The sequence below is a fragment of the Saccopteryx bilineata genome, chromosome 9 (assembly GCF_036850765.1).
Source record: "Saccopteryx bilineata isolate mSacBil1 chromosome 9, mSacBil1_pri_phased_curated, whole genome shotgun sequence".
Taxonomy (NCBI): domain Eukaryota; kingdom Metazoa; phylum Chordata; class Mammalia; order Chiroptera; family Emballonuridae; genus Saccopteryx; species Saccopteryx bilineata.
Window position 1 is genome coordinate 75,995,172 of NC_089498.1, and position 18,570 is coordinate 76,013,741.

An 18,570-nucleotide genomic window follows, 5' to 3' on the forward strand; every position below is an offset into this window, starting at 1 on the left:
ATTAAAGAAGGGTCACATGAGACTGGGTGTGGAGGAGTGGCAGCCCCAAACACAGAACTGAGGTGAATCACTCCTTTGACAAGAGAGAGACCTCCAATTGTGAGGTTGTGTGTATAGACAAGTAATATTTGCCAGTGAGTAGGAAATACAATAAAAACAAATGACTGAAGAAAACCCAAATGGAGTTTATTGTGGTATAGACCAGGGGATAACAAATAACTCTCAAGTATATTTAAGTAAAGTCTGATATAATATGGGTTATCTAAAATACAACACAAGGACAAAAAGCTGCTTGCTCTAGAGTTGGGAGTCCCCAACAGAAAATATAAAAATGCGATATTTATCTTGAAAAAGCCAGGAAATAGAACAATGTGCCAATCCTCACAACCTCCCCCAGGTTCCCAACCACTTCTCTGACTTGCTCATTCTTGCACCATTTCAGGTCATTAAACCCTCTCCATTTTTTAGACTCAATTGCTGGCTGAGAAGTCTTTTTCAAAATAAAGTGCCATTCTTCTCTTTGGTGTCATCTGGTTCGAGTCAAAAGGTATAACTTTTGCACAAAAGAAACTGTTAAGGATACTGGGCTCTGGAAAGACTGATACCAAGCCCTCTTGTCAAATCTAGAATCCTGTCTCTAGAGGCTACTCATGGCTAACATCTCAGAAATTAGTCACATCGTATAGGAGCTCCCATTCTACTTAGAAGTTTTACCTGAATAAGTAAATGAGGTTTAGAATATAGTGGGTTTCAAAGTTGGCAATAAATTGGCATCAGCACAATAATTTTATCACAACCTCCCCCCTTTTCTAGGTATCCAGTCAGAATCTGGCTCAGCTATTTAGACTCCACCATCTCCTTTTTCTTCCAATTGCCTCGTATCCAGCTGACAGGAGCTTCCAAAAAACATGATGTAGTAGGCACTGCAGTATACCACCTGCTTGTTGGGGTTGGAATAGACCTGCTCAGGTTTGAGGGACTTGAAAGGATTGGCTCCATAGGCAATGATGTGTGTATCCAGGTCCACCAGAATCTGCAAAGAGGCTGCCAACTCCTGACTGCTGTAGAAGGATAAGAAAAATTGCTCTGCTTATTATGAGAGAGATAGGAGAGTAACTGTTCAGAACTTGACATTCTAGACTCATCAAGCCCAAAAATAACCAAAAAGGCTGGACTGGGCAAGGGATATCCCTCCCTCCCAGATGTCTTATTAATAACCAATTTACTAACATAGGCCTTTATTCCAAGGGAACGAGAATGCCAAGTGTGAGAAAAAAGCAGAAGAGGATCAAGGGAGAGAGAAATAAGTTCATGTATTAAAGAGAGGCATGAGTGAGTCAGGGAGGTATCACAAATAGGGAGAGGTTGAAACCTGTAAACAGTAATCAGTGTAGGGATCTCATAATCACGAAGTAGCAGGAGGGTGGGCAGCCAAGCCTCCATCAAGTCTGAGGAAGCATGAAAACCTATGGAATAAAGAGGAGAAAGGCTGAGGTAGACCCTAGCCAGACACTTCTCTCATTATGTCCACTCTAACCCTCACCTAGCTCACTGCTAATGCTCGTTTACCACTATCGCCCATCCCCAGTTCAAAGAAAAATTCTGAACCCAGGTGCAGCACATAAGGCTAACGATGAACAAGGTCATCATCATATTATGTTTCACCTGACCAAATGAATGGAACTCCAAAGATAGAAGACATAAGAGTTAAAATGGAAAATTTCCCAAGGACCCACCTGAATCCCCTGAACCAATGACTCTTACCTGGGTGGAATGCCACCACCAAATCTGGATGGGCTGTCTGCCCAGTCTCCACTTGCTCCTCCCAGAAGTTATGATAGAGGCCCCTATGGCCACTAAGCTGAACTGTGCCAGGTTCCAGAGGTGAAGTGGAGGTATTCTGTAAAAAGCCAGCAGCTACGTCTACACCCACCATTATTATATGGAAGCCAAGATGTCCAGGAAACATGTAACCAAGCTCATCGTAGTCCCTGGGGCGAGTGAGAAATGTCTCCACATGGGAAGCACCAACGATGTGCACTATGCTTCCTCCAATCTTCTTAACATTTATCCCCAAGGCCCGAAGCCCAAAGCCCAGCGTCAAGGGCCGTGACAGGGCATCTGTCAGCAGCCGCTTCAAAGAGCCCCGCAGGACATCTGGTTCTGGCCTTAGCCTTCCTACACTGGCCCAAAGAGTGGTCATGGCATGACTATTTAGCACAGCATCCATTGTAGCATCTAGCTGTAAACACCGCATAGAAAACCAGGTGTCCCAGCCCTGCACAACTTCAGCCAGCCATGGCCAAGGTTCCGAGGGTAGGACAAAATCTCCTGCAGGAAAAATGGAACAAGCAGTGACCTAATCCTTCCCTTGCTTTAACATTCCTTCTACATTCTCTCTCCCAACCTGTTACCAGGAATGCCCCACTCAGTTCCTCATTTTTTCCTCATAACAACATGCTTCATATCTCTCTCTAAGTACAACCAACTTTGACCATTATGGCAGAGTTCCCCAACACCACCACTCCACCTGTGACCAGAAGCCATTCCATGAGGCGGTCCACAGCTACAAGACGCAGATCTTGGCAAACCTTCCTGTGTGCTGGCCAGTCTGACTTCTGGCACTCTGGATCACAGTAATAGACATTTCTGCACCTGAGAGAATAAGCCCCAGAAACATTTGTTCCTATACTTCAAAGGTGATTGGGAGAATATCTGGGGAAGAGAATTGATACTCCTCTTCCCAGGATGAAAGTTACTGGGTAAGGAAGAAAGGGAGAGGAATGATGGCTGACGCACCAAATTTGGGGATTTCATTTAGAAGGAGAGGCAGGAAAGACTGAGAATGTATTTTTTCTCTTGGGTCAGAGTGACACTTCAGTCTCTGTCTGCAACAACTCACTTTTTACATCCTTTATTGAAAAAAAAAAAAAAAACTCCAGGAGTTTGTGGCTGCCCTCTTATCATGAGTATGTCTCAATCCCAACTTCCTCAGAACGAATTATGGTCTTACCCCTTGAGTACTTACGAGGAGAAAGGTGAGAGAATTGTACTGTCTCTGTCTGACTTTCCCATAACACCAAAAATAATCAGTAGCTCAACCCTTTTCTAATCTCTGTGGCTTGAACCTGGCCAAATAGCTCAGTTGGTTAGAGCGTCCTCCCATACACCAAGGTTGTAGGTTCAATCCCTGGTCAGGGCACATACAAGAATAAACCAATGGGCCCTGGCCGGTTGGCTCAGTGGTAGAGCGTCGGCCTGGTGTGCAGAAGTCCCGGGTTCGATTCCCGGCCAGGGCACACAGGAGAAGCACCCATCTGCTTCTCCACCCCTCCCCCTCTCCTTCCTCTCTGTCTCTCTCTTCCCCTCCCACAGCTGAGGCTCCATTGGAGCAAAGATGGCCCGGGCGCTGGGGATGGCTCCTTGGCCTCTGCCCCAGGAGCTAGAGTGGCTCTGGTCGCAACAGAGTGACGCCCCGGAGGGGCAGAGCATCATCCCCTGGTGGGCAGAGCATCGCCCCCTGGTGGGCGTGCTGGGTGGATCCCGGTCGGGCACATGCGGGAGTCTGTCTGACTGTCTCTCCCCGTTTCTATCTTCAGAAAAATGAAAAAAAAAAAAAAAAAAAAAAGAATAAACCAATGAATGCATAAATAGGTGGAATAACAAAACAATGTTTCTTTTTTTCTCTCTATAAATTCAATAAAAAGGAAGAGTATGCCTTATGTTATTCTGAAAACTCTCAGACCTTTCCTCCCACAGTGAGGCCTTAGAACAGATGTCTTCCCCAATAGCCGCTGACTAGTCACCTCTTGCAGTGCCGGAGGACCCTGGAGTCTGAAAGCCCACCAGGGAGTGCTTTACAGTAAGCACAGAATCGGAACGTGTCCTCCATCTTCTGGAACATTTCTTGAAGGCATCGAAATCCAAAGCCTGATACAGGAGTACCCCCATCTACCACCAACCTGCAGAGACAGCATGGAGAAGGAGCAGCAATAGAAAAAAAGAATATTTCCAAAATCTCTTATGATTCCTCTCTTGCCTCCTATGTACAAGGGTGGGCAAAAAGTAGGTTTATAGTTGTTAGAATGAAAAAAAGACAAAATTAATAAATCATAATACAAGCAAAAATTGTCTTGTGTTTGCATAATTACAATTATAGACCTACTTTTGCCCACCTCTGTATTTCCACCTACTCTCATCATTTCTGACTTACACAAATTATATTTTTTAGTTTCTATAGTAATAAACTAGCAAAAATCAGAATGAGAAAAATCCTTGTTGCAAATACCTCATTATCTTCAAATTATAATTCCTCTCTGCTTTTCTTTTTAGCGAGAGAGAGAGAGAATAGAGAGGGACAGATAGGGACAGACAGGAAGGAGAAAGATGAGAAGCATCAATTCTTTTTTTTTTTAATAATTTTATTTTTTTTAATGGGGCGACATCAATAAATCAGGATACATATATTTAAAGATAACATGTCCAGGTTATCTTGTCGTTCAATTATGTTGCATACCCATCACCCAAAGTCAGATTGTCCTCTGTCACCTTCTATCTAGTTTTCTTTGTGCCCCTCCCCCTCCCCCTTTCCCTCTCTCTCTCCCTCCTCCCCCCGTAACCACTACACTCTTATCAATGTCTCTTAGTCTCACTTTTATGTCCCACCTACGTATGGAATAATGCAGTTTTTTTCTGATTTAGCATCAATTCTTCATTGTGGCACCTTAGTTGTTCATTGATTGCTTTCTCATATGTGTCTTGACTGGAAAGCTACAGCTGAGCCAGTGACCCCTTGCTCAAACCAGCAACCTTGGGCTCAAGTCAGTGACCACAGGGTCATGTCTGTGATTCCATGCTCAAGCCAGCAACTCCGTGCTCAAGCGGGATGAACTTGTGCTCAAGCCAGATGAGCCTGTGCTCACCAGTGACCTCGGGGTTTCAAACCTGGGTCCTCTGCATCCCAGTCAGATACTCTATCTACTGTGCCACCACCTGGTCAGGCAATCCCTTTCCACTTTTGAAATCACTTCTACCAGAAACAATATATTGCTGTTCCGCAGAGCTCATCACTTACTTGTATTCTTCATAGCTTTTCATGTTCAGCTTTTGAAGAATCAGCTGGGATAGGCCAGGAACATTATTCTCCAAGGAGTAGAAGCCGAGTGCATCAATGCTAGGGCCAGGTTTTGAGAGTGTCAGAGATACAGGGGTCACAACTGTGGGTGGGGTCACAATTGTGGAAGCCACTGATGAGAGAGATTTCTTGTGCTTTCGTCGTCGGGGCCGTGGAGCCATAGTCTGTCCACTGATACTATATGTAGACAAGATATGGAATGGAATTTTGCAAGTTGGATATATTTCATGTGTTTTCACATGTTTGACGTTTCATTTCTCATTCTAGTCTCTCAGACCCAGATATCAGTGAGACTTATTTCTTACCTACTTATTATTGATCACTACAGCCAATTGTGAAAAACAGAGGGTAAATATTACATATAAAGTTCTATATAAAATATAAATAAACATATTATGTAAGTATATGCATAGAAAAAAGTCTGGCAGGGTTCATCTAAAACAGGGGTAGTTGCCTGACCAGGCAGTGGCGCAGTGGATAGAGTGTTGGACTGGGATGTGAAGACCCAGATTTGCCAGCTTAAGTGTGGGCTCATCTGGTTTGAGCAAAAATTCACCAGCTTGGACCCAAGGTCGCTGGCTCAAGCAAGGGGTTACTCGGTCTGCTGAAGGCCCATGGTCAAGGCACATATGAGAAAACAATCAATGAACAACTAAGGTGTTGCAATGCGCAATGAAAAACTAATGATTGATGTTTCTCATCTCTCTGTTCCTGTCTGTCTGTCCCTGTCTATCCCTCACTCTGACTCTCTATCTCTGTAAAAAAATAAAATAAAACAGGGGTAATCAACCTTTTTATACCTACCGTCCATTTTTGTATCTCTGTTAGTAGTAAAATTTCCTAACCGCCCATCGGTTCCACAGTAATGGTGATTTATAAAGTAGGGAAGTAACTTTACCTTATAAAATATATAAAGCAGAGTTACAGCAAGTTAAAGCATATAATAATAATTACTTACCAAGTACTTTATGTCAGATTTTCGCTGTTTGGCAGAATAAATCTTTATAAAACAACTTACTATAGTTAAATCTATCTTTTTATTTATACTTTGGTTGCTCCGCTACCGCCGCCCACCATGAAAGCTGGAACACCCACTAGTGGGCAGTAGGGACCAGGTTGACTACCACTGATCTAAAACCAATAACAGTAATTAACTAAGGGGAAGAGGCACTAGGATAGGAACTGAGTTGATCAAAGAGGACTTTAGACTGTAATGTTTGACTTTGTGTGTGTGTGTGTGTGTGTGTGTGAGAGAGAGAGAGAGAGAGAGAGAGGGGAACAGAATGGGACAGAGATAGGAAGGAAGAGAGATGAGAGGCATCAGTTCTTCACTGTGGCACCTTAGTTGTTCAATGATGGCTTTCTCATATGTGTCTTGACGGGGGGAGCTACAGCAGAGCGAGTGACCCCTAGCTCAAGCCAGTGACCTTGGGCTCAAGACAGCAGCCTTGGGCTTCAAGCCAGTGAGCTTTGGGCTCAAGCCAGCAATCCTGCGCTCAAGCCGGCAACCTCGGAGTTTCGAACCTGGGTCCTCTGCATCCCAGTCTGACGCTCTATCCACTGCACCACCGCCTGGTCAGGCCCTTTCTTCCTTTCAATAAAGCCTGCTACACTGGTCTTTTCAGAATCCTATTGATTCCAACACCTACTGCAGCTGGCCTACCGAAGAAACAAACAACCCTCTCAAGCTTAGCTGTCTCGCGATGACAACCACATTGCCCTTGAAAACCCAATAAAAGCCAACCTTCCTCCTCACTTGGGGTGGTACCATTCTTTTGGAGCCTGGCCCTTTCCTCTCTTGGAAAGTAATAAATTCTTCTGCTTCTGCATTTCAATTCTTTGTGAATTCTTTCACAACCTGCATCTCTAGCCGACCTAACAGTGAAGTGTGAAAAAACTAGAACATTTGTGCATTGATAGGAATGTAAAACAGTACAGCAGCTCTGGAAAGCAGTATGGCAGCTCTGCAAAAAGGTAAACATGGCCCTGGCCGGTTGGCTCAGTGGTAGAGCGTCGGCCTGGCGTGCAGAAGTCCCGGGTTCGATTCCCGGGCAGGGCACACAGGAGAGGCGCCCATCTGCTTCTCCACCCCTCCCCCTCTCCTTCCTCTCTGTCTCTCTCTTCCCCTCCCGCAGCGAGGCTCCATTGGAGCAAAGATGGCCCGGGCACTGGGGATGGCTCCTTGGCCTCTGCCCCAGGCGCTAGAGTGGCTCTGGTCTCAACAGAGCGACGCCCCAGAGGGGCAGAGCAGGTGGATCCGGTCGGGCGCATGCGGGAGTCTGTCTGTCTATCCCCGTTTCCAGCTTCAGAAAAATACACACACACACACAAAAAAAGGTAAACATTACGGTAACCAATCATCCTCCTTTAGGAAGGACAGTCCTTCTTTTGTAAGTTCCGTCGTCCCTCGAAAAGTGTCCTCCTACTTGTCTTCCTTTTTGATATTGGAAGACTAATCTGTAAATGTCCGTATTTGATCGACGCAGAGTCGATCCATTGCGTGTGATGTGATATATTTGTATCTAAATGAGTACTTTTTTTCTTACAATTATTATTAAAAATTAATAGGCATGTAAGCATAATTATAATATAAAATATTACAAATGTTTTTATTATGCATTTATCATACTATAGTGTATTATTGTTGCAATGAATAAAATATTTCTTTTATTTGCTATATTGTTTTCTTCAATTTATTTTTGTCCTTTTCATTGTAAAAAAGTTGGTCACCTTATAAACATATAATTACCATATGACCCAGTAATTTCACTCTTAGTATATACCCAAAATAATTGGAAACAGGAACTTAAATGCTTATACACAAATGTTCATAGTAGCCAAAGAGTATAAACAACTCAAGAGTCCACCAACAGATGAATGAATGTGAAGAAAAAGGGGGTGCATTCTATGGAAAGTAACCTTATAGGGTGATCTGATCATAAATTCCTAACTGGGAAGATCATGGTGGGTAGTCATGCCCGAGGCATATAACTTTTTAGTAAAAGACTTATCTTTGCCTTAAGCAAGCTCTGTCTAGACTAACACACCTATAAAATAAGCCTTACCACCTCAGGGGAGCACATAATCTTGTTAACTATGCTGTAATCCAATCCCCACCTTGCTTTCTTCTATTTCTTTAATTGCCATCTTAATTTTAGCTGCAACACAGTTGTTCTCCGGAGCTTTTGAGAGCTTGCTCCCCAGTATATGTTGTCAATTTGGCTCAAATAAACTCATAAAACTTCTCTACAGGTTTGAACATTTCTTACTTTGGCAACAAACAAATTGGGATGTATATTATAATAGAATATTATTCAGCCATAAAAAGAAATGAAGCACTGATATATGCTACAACATGGGTGAACTTCAAAAACATGCTAAGTGAAAGAGGCCAGACAATAAAAGATCACGTTATATGATTCCGTTTATATGAAATATAAATAGGTATATGTAGAAACAGAAAGCAGAATTGTGATTGCTAGGGGATGGGTGGAAGGGGGCATGGGGAATAACTGCTTAATAGTTATGGGGTTTTCTTTTGGGGTGATATACCCAAAATATAAGATGGGTATATGTAAATGTTTTAGAACTAAACAGAAGTGGTGGTTACACAACAATGTGAATGTATTAAATGCCATTTAATTGCTCACTTTAAAAAGATTAATTTTGTTATGTGAATTTCATGTCAATTTAAAAAAATGTACCAATAGAGATTGAGAAGCTAAAACATTATTAACCCCCATATTAACTGTCTCTGGGGACAGGGAAATATGAGAGGATAAAAATACTGACAGTGGTTAATTTGAATGAGGTAACTAACTGTTAAAGTTCAAATCAGGGATCATGTTTTATTACAAAAATGGCCTGACATTGAAGAGTTCCGGACCAGATTTGTCAGGGAAAAAACTCCATAATCATCAATCAGCTGAGATGTGAATAGCAGAACAAACAAGAACCCTCCCAGAATTATCCATCTAATATCCACTTTCTTATAACAGGGTTCTTGCAAACCCCTACCCTCAGGTTTATGGAAGAATTAATTTTACATTTTCCTTTGTATTTTCTTTCTCCTCATCCTTTCATTCTACCCCTTTAAACTCCCCACTAGACTCTGGACAGTTTCAGAGTCTACCAGAGTTAGCTAAACTCATCTGCATACCATATCTTCTAAATTCCCCCCAATAAAGAAGAAATTAGACCTATTTATAGATTATTTTAGGATTTAAGGGTCATGTCCCTTTATTAAAGTGGAAGGAATTGCCTTCACACCTTTGGACTCCATTTCCAACAACTGACCTGACTCTTCCTTCTACTTTTAATCACCAAACATTCTCATTACATTTCCATAATCTTTGCATTTCTAGAAGCATTTATCTGCCCTTCTACCGAGTCCCCTCAGGCAAAATAAACTTTGAAATAATGAACTCTTTTTTTATAGGTAGGGAGGAAAATTATGAGTTCAGACAACTCAAAAATCTTTAACCCCAGCCTGCCAGCTTGAGCACGGGTTGCTGGCTTGAGCATAGGATCGACATGGTCCCAAGGTCACTGGCTTGAAGCCCAAGGTCGCTGGCTTGAGCCCAAAGGTCACTGGCTTGAAGCCCAAGGTCGCTGGCTTGAGCCCAAAGGTCACTGGCTTGAGAAAGAGGTCATGGTTCAGCTTGAGCCCCTGAGTCAAGGCACATACAAGAAGCAATCAATGAACAACTAAAGTGGAAGCAACTATAAGTTGATGTTTCTCATCATTCCTCTATTTAAAAAAAAAAGTCTTAAGTCCCAAAAGTAGTAATAAATATCTTCCTGATGTTCAACCAAAAGCCTTTATGTTAAAATGGAAGCTAATTAAGACCAGAAAGGTACTTATCTGCCTTTCCAAAGAGAGGTCTTCTTCCAATGGAAGATTAACTCTTGGCTCTCTGGCAGTTGGCTGAACTGGTTGGAAGTCAAGGGATCACAGTTCGGGGAGGAATGGTGCTGCTAAAATCCCTGTCATAGTTTCCTGTGTTTACAGCAGGTTTATGGCACAAACGAATTAATTTTCTGGCAGGAAGGTTAAGAAGGTAGATGTAAGGAGCTGGGTCTCTGCACTTGCATCTATAAACTCATGCGTGGGCTTGTGTATACTAGTCTCAGAATCCTCCAAGTTCAAGTTGAGGGGGTATGCAGTTACTGAGAGAAAGGCATAAAACAGAGGGGACAAGGGTGAAGTTGGAAAGAATTATAGTAAACTTCCAGAATTTTCCAGCGTTCAGAGTCTACCCTACCTAGAAGGGAATCGTTTTAACTTTTTCTTTAGACATCCCCAGTGACTTGGGCCCTAATTTATTCCCATATATATGAGAGAAAACAACAAGGACTGGAGAGGAGATTAGACAAACTGGATGGCTTAGAAAAACTCCTGTCCTTTATCCTTTATCACCAAACCCCCTAAAATATTAGTTTATTCCCAGACCTGGGTCTCCCAACTTACTTCCTTCTCACCACCAAAAGAGCCTTAAGTTTCATCTAAACCACAGTCATCTTCTCATCATCTCAAGACCAAGAAGGCTCATCTAATTTTCTCTAATTCACCAGCAAATATAATATATCTTTGGAAAGGTAGGGAAGAGAAGGGGAGTGAAGCTAGTCATTGGGGGATCCTCAAAGGGGGTTGAGAAACAGAAAGAGAAAAGGAAAAATACATTAGGAACATTGCTATTACAACTACATTCAGCTGCTTAAGCAGTGATTAACACTCCCTGGGGTGATGGATGCTGTACTCAACTATAAACTAAGTAAGCAAACTGGTTGATGGAAAAGTAACTTACCCTGCTAAGCCCTCGGCTTCCTTTCTTCTCTGTTTCTTCCAAGTGAAGTGAACGTTTGATCTCCTCAGATCTAGGATGTGTCTGACTTGCAGCTGTCCCTTCATATCACTTTCATTTGAAAATTGCTGAAATATTAGGTGTCTGTGATTACATGTGCCCTGCCAACCAGACATGCTTCGTTCTCCCTAACAAAGTAAGTAGTGACCTGGCCCCCTGCCCATGGATTTCTCTCCTTCTGCCAAGAAGTTTCAGTACTCTGTCAACACTCCCAAACTTGCCAAAGGTCAGGCAGGTTGAAGAAAGATGAAGCCTACTGCTTTCTGGACCTCTCATTAAGGAAGCATTTCTGCTTTTAGTCCATAGCATCAGAAAAAAAAACCCTTGGGTTTTTTGTTCAGAAGTCAACATTTCGTTGGAAAGCCTAAGCACTAGACCAGAGGAAAAGGAACCCCTTGGATTTTGGATGTCAATATAGACCCAGGATGAATTTCTCCAAGCCCAAAGTCCATTTTAGCAAAACAAACTGTTCAAACATAACTCAGCAATGACCAATGTAGGCTTGAGTACAAATATAATATCCAAGAAAGAACAGAAATGGCCATTTGATGGTTCAGAAGGAAATGAATTGTAGGGGAAACACCCAGAATTTATAAAATCACTTTCCTAAAAAGAGAGCAAGGCACTTTCTGACTAAATGTCTCAAGGGCACTTCTCCTGTTTATTTCAAAAGAGGAATATAGTAATACCCTTACCCATGGGGTATATGTTCCAAGCCCTAAAACTACAGAAAGGAACAAACCCTACCAAATATGCTATGTTTTAGTCTATAAATATATCCCTCTAACAGTTTAATATATAAATTAGGTACAGTAAGAGATTAATGGCAATCACTAATAAAATAGAATGATTATAACAATACACTATAATAAAAGTTATGTGAATGTGGCATTATTAAGTAAAGGTTATTTGAACAAGTACTGCAATGTATCAATAGTCCATCTGATAAATGAGAAGGCTGTTAAGTGACTAATGGTAGTGTATGTGTTGATATGCTGGACAAAGGGATGATGCAAATCCTGAGCAGGATAGAGCAGAACGGCATGAATTTTCATCACGCTACTCAGAATTGTGTGCAATCTAAAACTTATAAATTGCTTCTGAAATTTTTCATTAATATTTTTGGATCACAGTTCACTGAAACCATGGAAAGCGAGACCATGGAGAAAAGAAAACTAATTAATGACAAAAAAATGCATACTCTTTCTAGGAACAGAAAATAAGAATTAACTCAAACATTTTATTCCTTCCTGTAATAGATGCTGATCCAGAGAATTTATTTTTTTATTATTTTAAAAAATATTTATTTGGCCCTGGCCAGTTGGCTCAGTGGTAGAGCGTTAGCCCAGCATGTGGATGTTTTGTGTTCGATTCCCAGTCAGGGCATACAGGAGAAGCAACCATCTGCTTCTCCACCCCACCCCTTGCTCCCTCTCTCTTTCTCTCTTCCTTTCCTGCAGCCATGGTGTGGTTGGTTTGAGCGCATCAGCTCTGGGCGCTGAGGATGGCTCCATGGAGCCTCTACCTCAAGCAGTAAAAATAGCTCATTTGCAAACATGGCCCCAGATGGGCAGAGCACTGGCGACAGACAGGGGTTGCCAGGTGGATCCCGGTATGGGCACATGCATGAATCTATCTCCCCTCCTCTCACTTACTTTAAAAAGAAAAAAAATTATTAATTTTTAGAAACAGCAAGAGAGAGGAAGGGGAAAAGAAAACAATGATTTGTTGTTCCACTTATTAAGGCATTCATTGGTTGATTCTTGTATGTTCTCTGATGGGGCATTGAACTGCAACCTTGGTGTATTGACACAAAGCTCTAAGTCTAACCAACTGAGCTACCTGGCCAGGGCAATCCAGGGAATTTAATTTCACATTCCTAGCTCATTTTCACTTAGAGCTAGAAAACTCTAGAACCTTGTGAGCAGTAGTCCTGTAAGACTGCACAATATGTCTTTCTGCTTACACCTGGTCCCAGCTATGCCACTTACCTGCCTCTGTGAACATCAAATCAGGGAACAGAACCACTAACAATGAGGATCTGGAATGTGGCAAATCAAATCTACTACATATGAACAGATGCAGAGAGAATGTATTCCAAAGGAACCCCAAAATGTAGCAAGCACAAACTACAAGCAGGGAAGGTGGAATAAAAGTGTTAAGGATGTAACAAAATATTACATTATGTAGAACAGCTGTGGACAAAGTAAAATCAGTTGCAACAGGCAAAAAATCCTGAATAGGTGTGATTCATTTTAAGCAAAGGTTTCAGGCCAATTTCATATGTAACTGGTAGAACATTTAAATGTTTTCAGTTCTGTTAATGTCTGAAGTGCACAAGGTACAAGTCAGAGATATTCTTTTTTAATTCAGAAGTGTCATTACCAATTTTTTTTTTTTTTTTTTTTTACAGAGACAGAGAGAGAGTCAGAGAGAGGGACAGATAGGGACAGACAGACAGGAACTGAGAGGGATGAGAAGCATCAATCATCAGTTTTTGTTGTGACACCTTAATTGTTCATTGATTGCTTTCTCATATGTGCCTTGACCATGGGCCTTCAGCAGACTGAGTAACCCCTTGCTAGAGCCAGCGACCTTGGGTCCAAGCTGGTTAGCCTTGCTCAAACCAGATGAGTCCGCGCTCAACCTGGCGACCTTAGGGTCTCGAATCTGGGTCCTCTGCATCCCAGTCCGACGCTCTATCCACTGCACCACTGCCTGGTCAGGCTCATTACCAAATATTAAGGGAGATGATATGTAGAAAAATTTGATATTAAATAGGAATTACACCATCACTTTCTCTGGTAGAAACAAATTGCATTCATAATGGTATACATGCATTTTTTAAACTTACAAATACTTCTATGGTTTTTTTTTTATCTTTTTTTTTTATTATTCATTTTAGAGAGGAGAGAGAGAAGAGAGACAGGGGGGAGGAGCTGGAAGCATCAACTCCCATATGTGCCTTGACCAGGCAAGCCCAGGGTTTCGAACCAGAAACCTCAGCATTTCCAGATCGACGCTTTATCCACTGCGCCACCACAGGTCTCTATGGTTTTTTTTGTGTGGAAGTAGTTATGAGAAAAGACTAGAAAGAGGTTCTTAGTCAAACAAGTAGAAAGCAGTCTGTGAGACCCAGGGTGATTGATATTCTACCACTCTTCACATATACCTCTTTTTCCGAGTTCTGTTCCTTTCTCTCTTTTTTATTTTAGAGATTTTATTTATTCATTTTTAGAGAAAGGAGAGACAGAAAGAGAGAGAAGTGGGAGGAGCAAGAAGCATCAACTCCCACATGTGACCGGACCAGGCAAGCCCAGGGTTTTGAACCGGCGACCACAGTGTTCCAGATTGATGCTTTCTCCACTGTGCCACCACAGGTCAGGCCACTTTCTCCTTTTTAGTTCTTACCATGAACATGTAATTCTTCTTAGTTTGCTAATTATGCTTTATATTTACCCATTATTCCCATGAATACAATATAACCCTAGTGATGGGATTCAAGGGCTAAAAAAGTTCCTAGTATCTGATATACTAGTTAAGCTCCTAATTTATAGATCTATAGTTTTCATAAAACAGTACATGAAGAAGAATCTTTAAGGTATGCAGTGTACTATAACTCTAAAGGCAATGCATGACTGGAATGCAATTTAATATTACAGCAAGTAGAAGTTGTAATAGGAGATCCAAGACAGCAGCAGAGTAGGTGGAAGCTACATTCACCTCCTTCCAGGACCAAATTGGAATTAAACTAAGTTACAGAACAGTCATTCTGAATAACCAACTGAAGACTAGCTGAAGAGCAGTCTTTTTTTCAGTTGACTTATTGAGAAAGAGAAAGTGAGAAGCATCAACTCGTAGTTATTTCACTTTAGTTGTTCATTGATTACCTCTCATATGTATCTTTACCTGGAGGCTCAAACCAAGCCAGTGATCCTTTGTTCAAGCCAGCTAGTGACCTTGGGCTCAAAACAGTGACCTTGGGATCATGTTGATGGTCTCATATTCAAACCAATGACCCCCACGCTCAAGCCAGCAACCTTGGGGTTTCAAACCTGGGACCTCAGCATTTCAAGCTCTATCCACTGTGCCACCACTGGTAGGAAGTGTGGAGATGTGAAAATGGCGGGCCCACTCCCACTGGTGGCAGCTGACATTCCAGAGGTTTATCTGAGCTGCAAAATTTCCCTTTGAGAAGTGTGGGGTTTAAACCCCAAGCCAGGCTCCTCAGTTGAGAGCATCAGAGTCAGGAAGAGGTGCTCACATAACATGTGGCTGTTAAGATCAGCAGGGATTCTGTCCGCTAGGGAGATAAGATTCTGCTAGAGACACAGACACTCTCTTAAAGGGCCAATACAAAAAATTTCATTTACAGCCACTCACTATGGGCTCTGGTGGAAAGTGGGCGAAGCAGACTAGAGTCACATGAGAAGAGTCTAGGGTTTGTGGCTCTGGGGAGAGAGCTAAAGGGACAGCTGCAAGGGTCCCTGTGCTGTCATCCACCCATACCATAGAATAGATGCTGTCTTTCATGTGTGGCATCAGCCTGGGGGAAAGCAATAGCTCTACCCTCAGGACTCCCTCTTGCCTAACCCTGGGGAGTCAACTGCTTTGGCCAAGGTGTAGAGGTCTAGACAGACGCAGGGGCGGAGGTTTCAGTGACTAAGTTATGTGGCTCTGGGGTAGTGGGGGGGGGGGCAGCAACCACCTTCCCTAAGCCTAACCAGCACTTCCCCTCACAAGAAACCCACTAGAACTACCCCCCAGGTTTTGGGAAGAACACCCTGCTGAGCCCCTTTTCCTCTGGGCAAAATCTGGGACAGGAGTAGTGTGCCTCTAGAATAGGGCCATTTTTCACTTGCATACCCAAGCAATGTGAGCCCTCCATCCCCACGGCCAAATCTTGGTTTGTTTGGGCCTGAAAAACTCTGTTGGCCTCACGTTGATGACTCCAAAACCTTACCCCGAACAAAGGTGTCAAGCACCCAGAGGTGGCAGTAAGACTTGGTATAGTTGGGGACATTTGCCAAGTGGCCTCAGACCTAAGACTGGCACCAATTTAAAACTGTATCAATCTGAACACCACTTACTCCTACCCAGTGATTGACTGTAAACCTACCTCATGAAATTCGAGTACCACCAGAGGCTATTTTAGTGACTGAATCTAACAGGCAGCCAGCAGGAGAAGGCAGATGGAGGCAGATCTCAGGGTGGAGACCTTGATACATTTGCTGACCTGTCCCTGGGCCTGGTGCTGGTAAAAGCCAGCCTTGGTGTGCAGCCTAGTCCTTCCTGTGTTCACCTAGGCACATCAAAGGCAGCCACAAACTGGATCACTTGTGGCTCCAAAAGGGTTGCCTAGGACCAGTCACAGGCAGCATATGGCATTGGCCTGCACCCGAGTTACTCCCAAAAGGCCCAGAACCATGACAACCAGTGGACAATAGATTGAATAAAGCAGAGGATCAAATAAACAATTGGGAAGACAAGGTAGGAAAACAATCAGAGCAGCAAAAAAAAATTTTTTTAAATGAGGAGTTTAAGGGACCCTTGGGACAACATGAAGTGTAACAACATCCACATCATAGGGGTACCAGGAGAAAAGAGTGAGCAAGGGATCAAGAACATATCTGAAAAATAATAGACAAAAATTTCCTTAACCTGGTGAAGGAAAAAGACACACAAGTGTAAGAAACACAGAGTCCCAAACAAGAAAAACCCAGAGGACCACACCAAGACAGATCATAATTAAAATGGCAAAGGTTAAAAAGAGAATCTTGAGAACTTGTTCGGAGTTTCCAGCAGGGGAGCGCAGCTACTCGTGTACCCTTGACCGAAGAACGGTCCTCTCCTCTATCGGGGAAGGTCGTCCTCTTCGACCAAGCGCGCATCTTTGGGAAGGATGTACATGGAGTGGTGAGAGAAGAAGGGGACAGCTGCCTGCCAGCCAGACCAACCGAATCAACCCTGGCAACCAATGGATGACAGATGTCACAGCCAGATCGTCCTCACATCCAAGAGAGAATCTTAAAAGCAGTAAGAGAAAGACAGTTACTTTGAAGGCAGCTCCCATAAGACTGTCAGATGATTTTTCAACAGAAACATTTCAGGCCAGAAGGGAGTGGCATGAAATATTCAAAGTGATAAAAAACAAGGACGTAAAACCAAGACTACTTTACCCACCAAGACTATCACTTAAAATTGAAGGAGAAACAAAGAACTTCTCAGAAAAAAATCTTAAGGAGTTTGTTACCACCTAACCAGTATTACGAAAAATGTTAAAGGACCTGCCTCAAGAAGAAAGAAAAAAAAAAAAGCAGTGGAACATAGTTAAAAGAATAAAATTGGGACACAAAGAAAACTAGATAGAACGTGACTGAGGACAATCTGACTTTGGGCGATGGGTATGCAACAGAATTGAACGACAAGATAACCTGGACATGTTTTCTTTGAATATATGTACCCTGATTTATTGATGTCACCCCAACAAAATAAAAATTTATTTATAAAAAAATAAAATAAAATTGCAATAAATATGTACCTATCAATAATCACTTTAAATATAAATAGCTGAAATGCTATAATAAAAAAAACATAGGGTGCCTAGCGTGCGGAGGACCTGGGTTCGATTCCCGGCCAGGGCACACAGGAGAAGCGCCCATTTGCTTCTCCACCCCTCCGCCGCGCTTTCCTCTCTGTCTCTCTCTTCCCCTCCTGCAGCCAAGGCTCCATTGGAGCAGAGATGGACCGGGCGCTGGGGATGGCTCTGTGGCCTCTGCCTCAGGCGCTGGAGTGGCTCTGGTCGCAACATGGCAACGCCCAGGATGGGCAGAGCATCGCCCCCTGGTGGGCAGAGCGTCGCCCCATGGTGGGCGTGCCGGGTGGATCCCGGTCGGGCGCATACGGGAGTCTGTCTGACTGTCTCTCCCTGTTTCCAGCTTTAAAAAAAACCAAAAAACCAAAATAGGGTAGCTGAATGGATAAAGAATACATGACCCATATATAGGCCATCTACAAGAGACTCACCTCAGAATGAAAGATACACACAGACTAAAAGTAAAGGGATGGAAAAAGATATCTCATGTAAATAAAAAGGATAAAAAAGCTGGGGAAGCAAAACTTATACCAACAAATAGACTTTAAAACAGTTATAGTAAGGAACAAAGAAGGGCACTACAGAATAATACAGGATGCAATCCAACAAGAGTATAATAATCCTTGTTAACATTTATGCATCCAACAAAGGAGCACCTAAACTTGTAAAGCAAATCCTAATGAATATAAAGGGAGAGGGCCTGACTGGTAGTGGCACAGTGGATAGAGCTTGACCTGGGATGCTGAGGTCTCAGGTTCCAAACCCTGAGGTTGCTGGCTTGAGCCCAAAGGTTGCTGCCTTGAAGCCCAAGGTTGCTGGATTGAGCAAGGGGTCACTGGCTTGGCTGAAACTCACCAGTCAAGGCACATATGAAAAAGCAATCAATGAACAACTAAAGTGAAGCAACTATGAGTTGATGCTTCTCATCTCTCTCCCTTCCTGTCTTTTGCTAAACAAACAAACAAAAAAAAGGGGGG

General features: G+C 42.7%; 1 protein-coding gene across 2 annotated transcripts; it reads right to left on the reverse strand.

The window, feature by feature from the left end:
• Nucleotides 1–202: 202 nt before the first annotated feature.
• On the reverse strand, nucleotides 203–10,963 carry MSS51 (MSS51 mitochondrial translational activator). 2 transcript variants are annotated; one of them, XM_066242874.1, is made up of 7 exons: nucleotides 10,942–10,963; nucleotides 5,075–5,311; nucleotides 3,807–3,962; nucleotides 2,531–2,655; nucleotides 1,765–2,331; nucleotides 1,373–1,466; nucleotides 203–1,061 (listed from the first exon to the last, which is right to left on the reverse strand). In XM_066242874.1, exons 2-7 carry the CDS (start codon nucleotides 5,293–5,295, stop codon nucleotides 842–844), a joined length of 1,383 nt encoding a protein of 460 aa, XP_066098971.1. In that variant the 5' UTR covers nucleotides 5,296–5,311; nucleotides 10,942–10,963; the 3' UTR covers nucleotides 203–841. The 2 variants fall into 2 exon arrangements, with proteins under 2 accessions (XP_066098971.1, XP_066098972.1); XM_066242875.1 differs by lacking the exon at nucleotides 1,373–1,466 and having other exon boundaries at nucleotides 203–1,058.
• Between the last annotated feature and the right edge of the window lie 7,607 nt (nucleotides 10,964–18,570).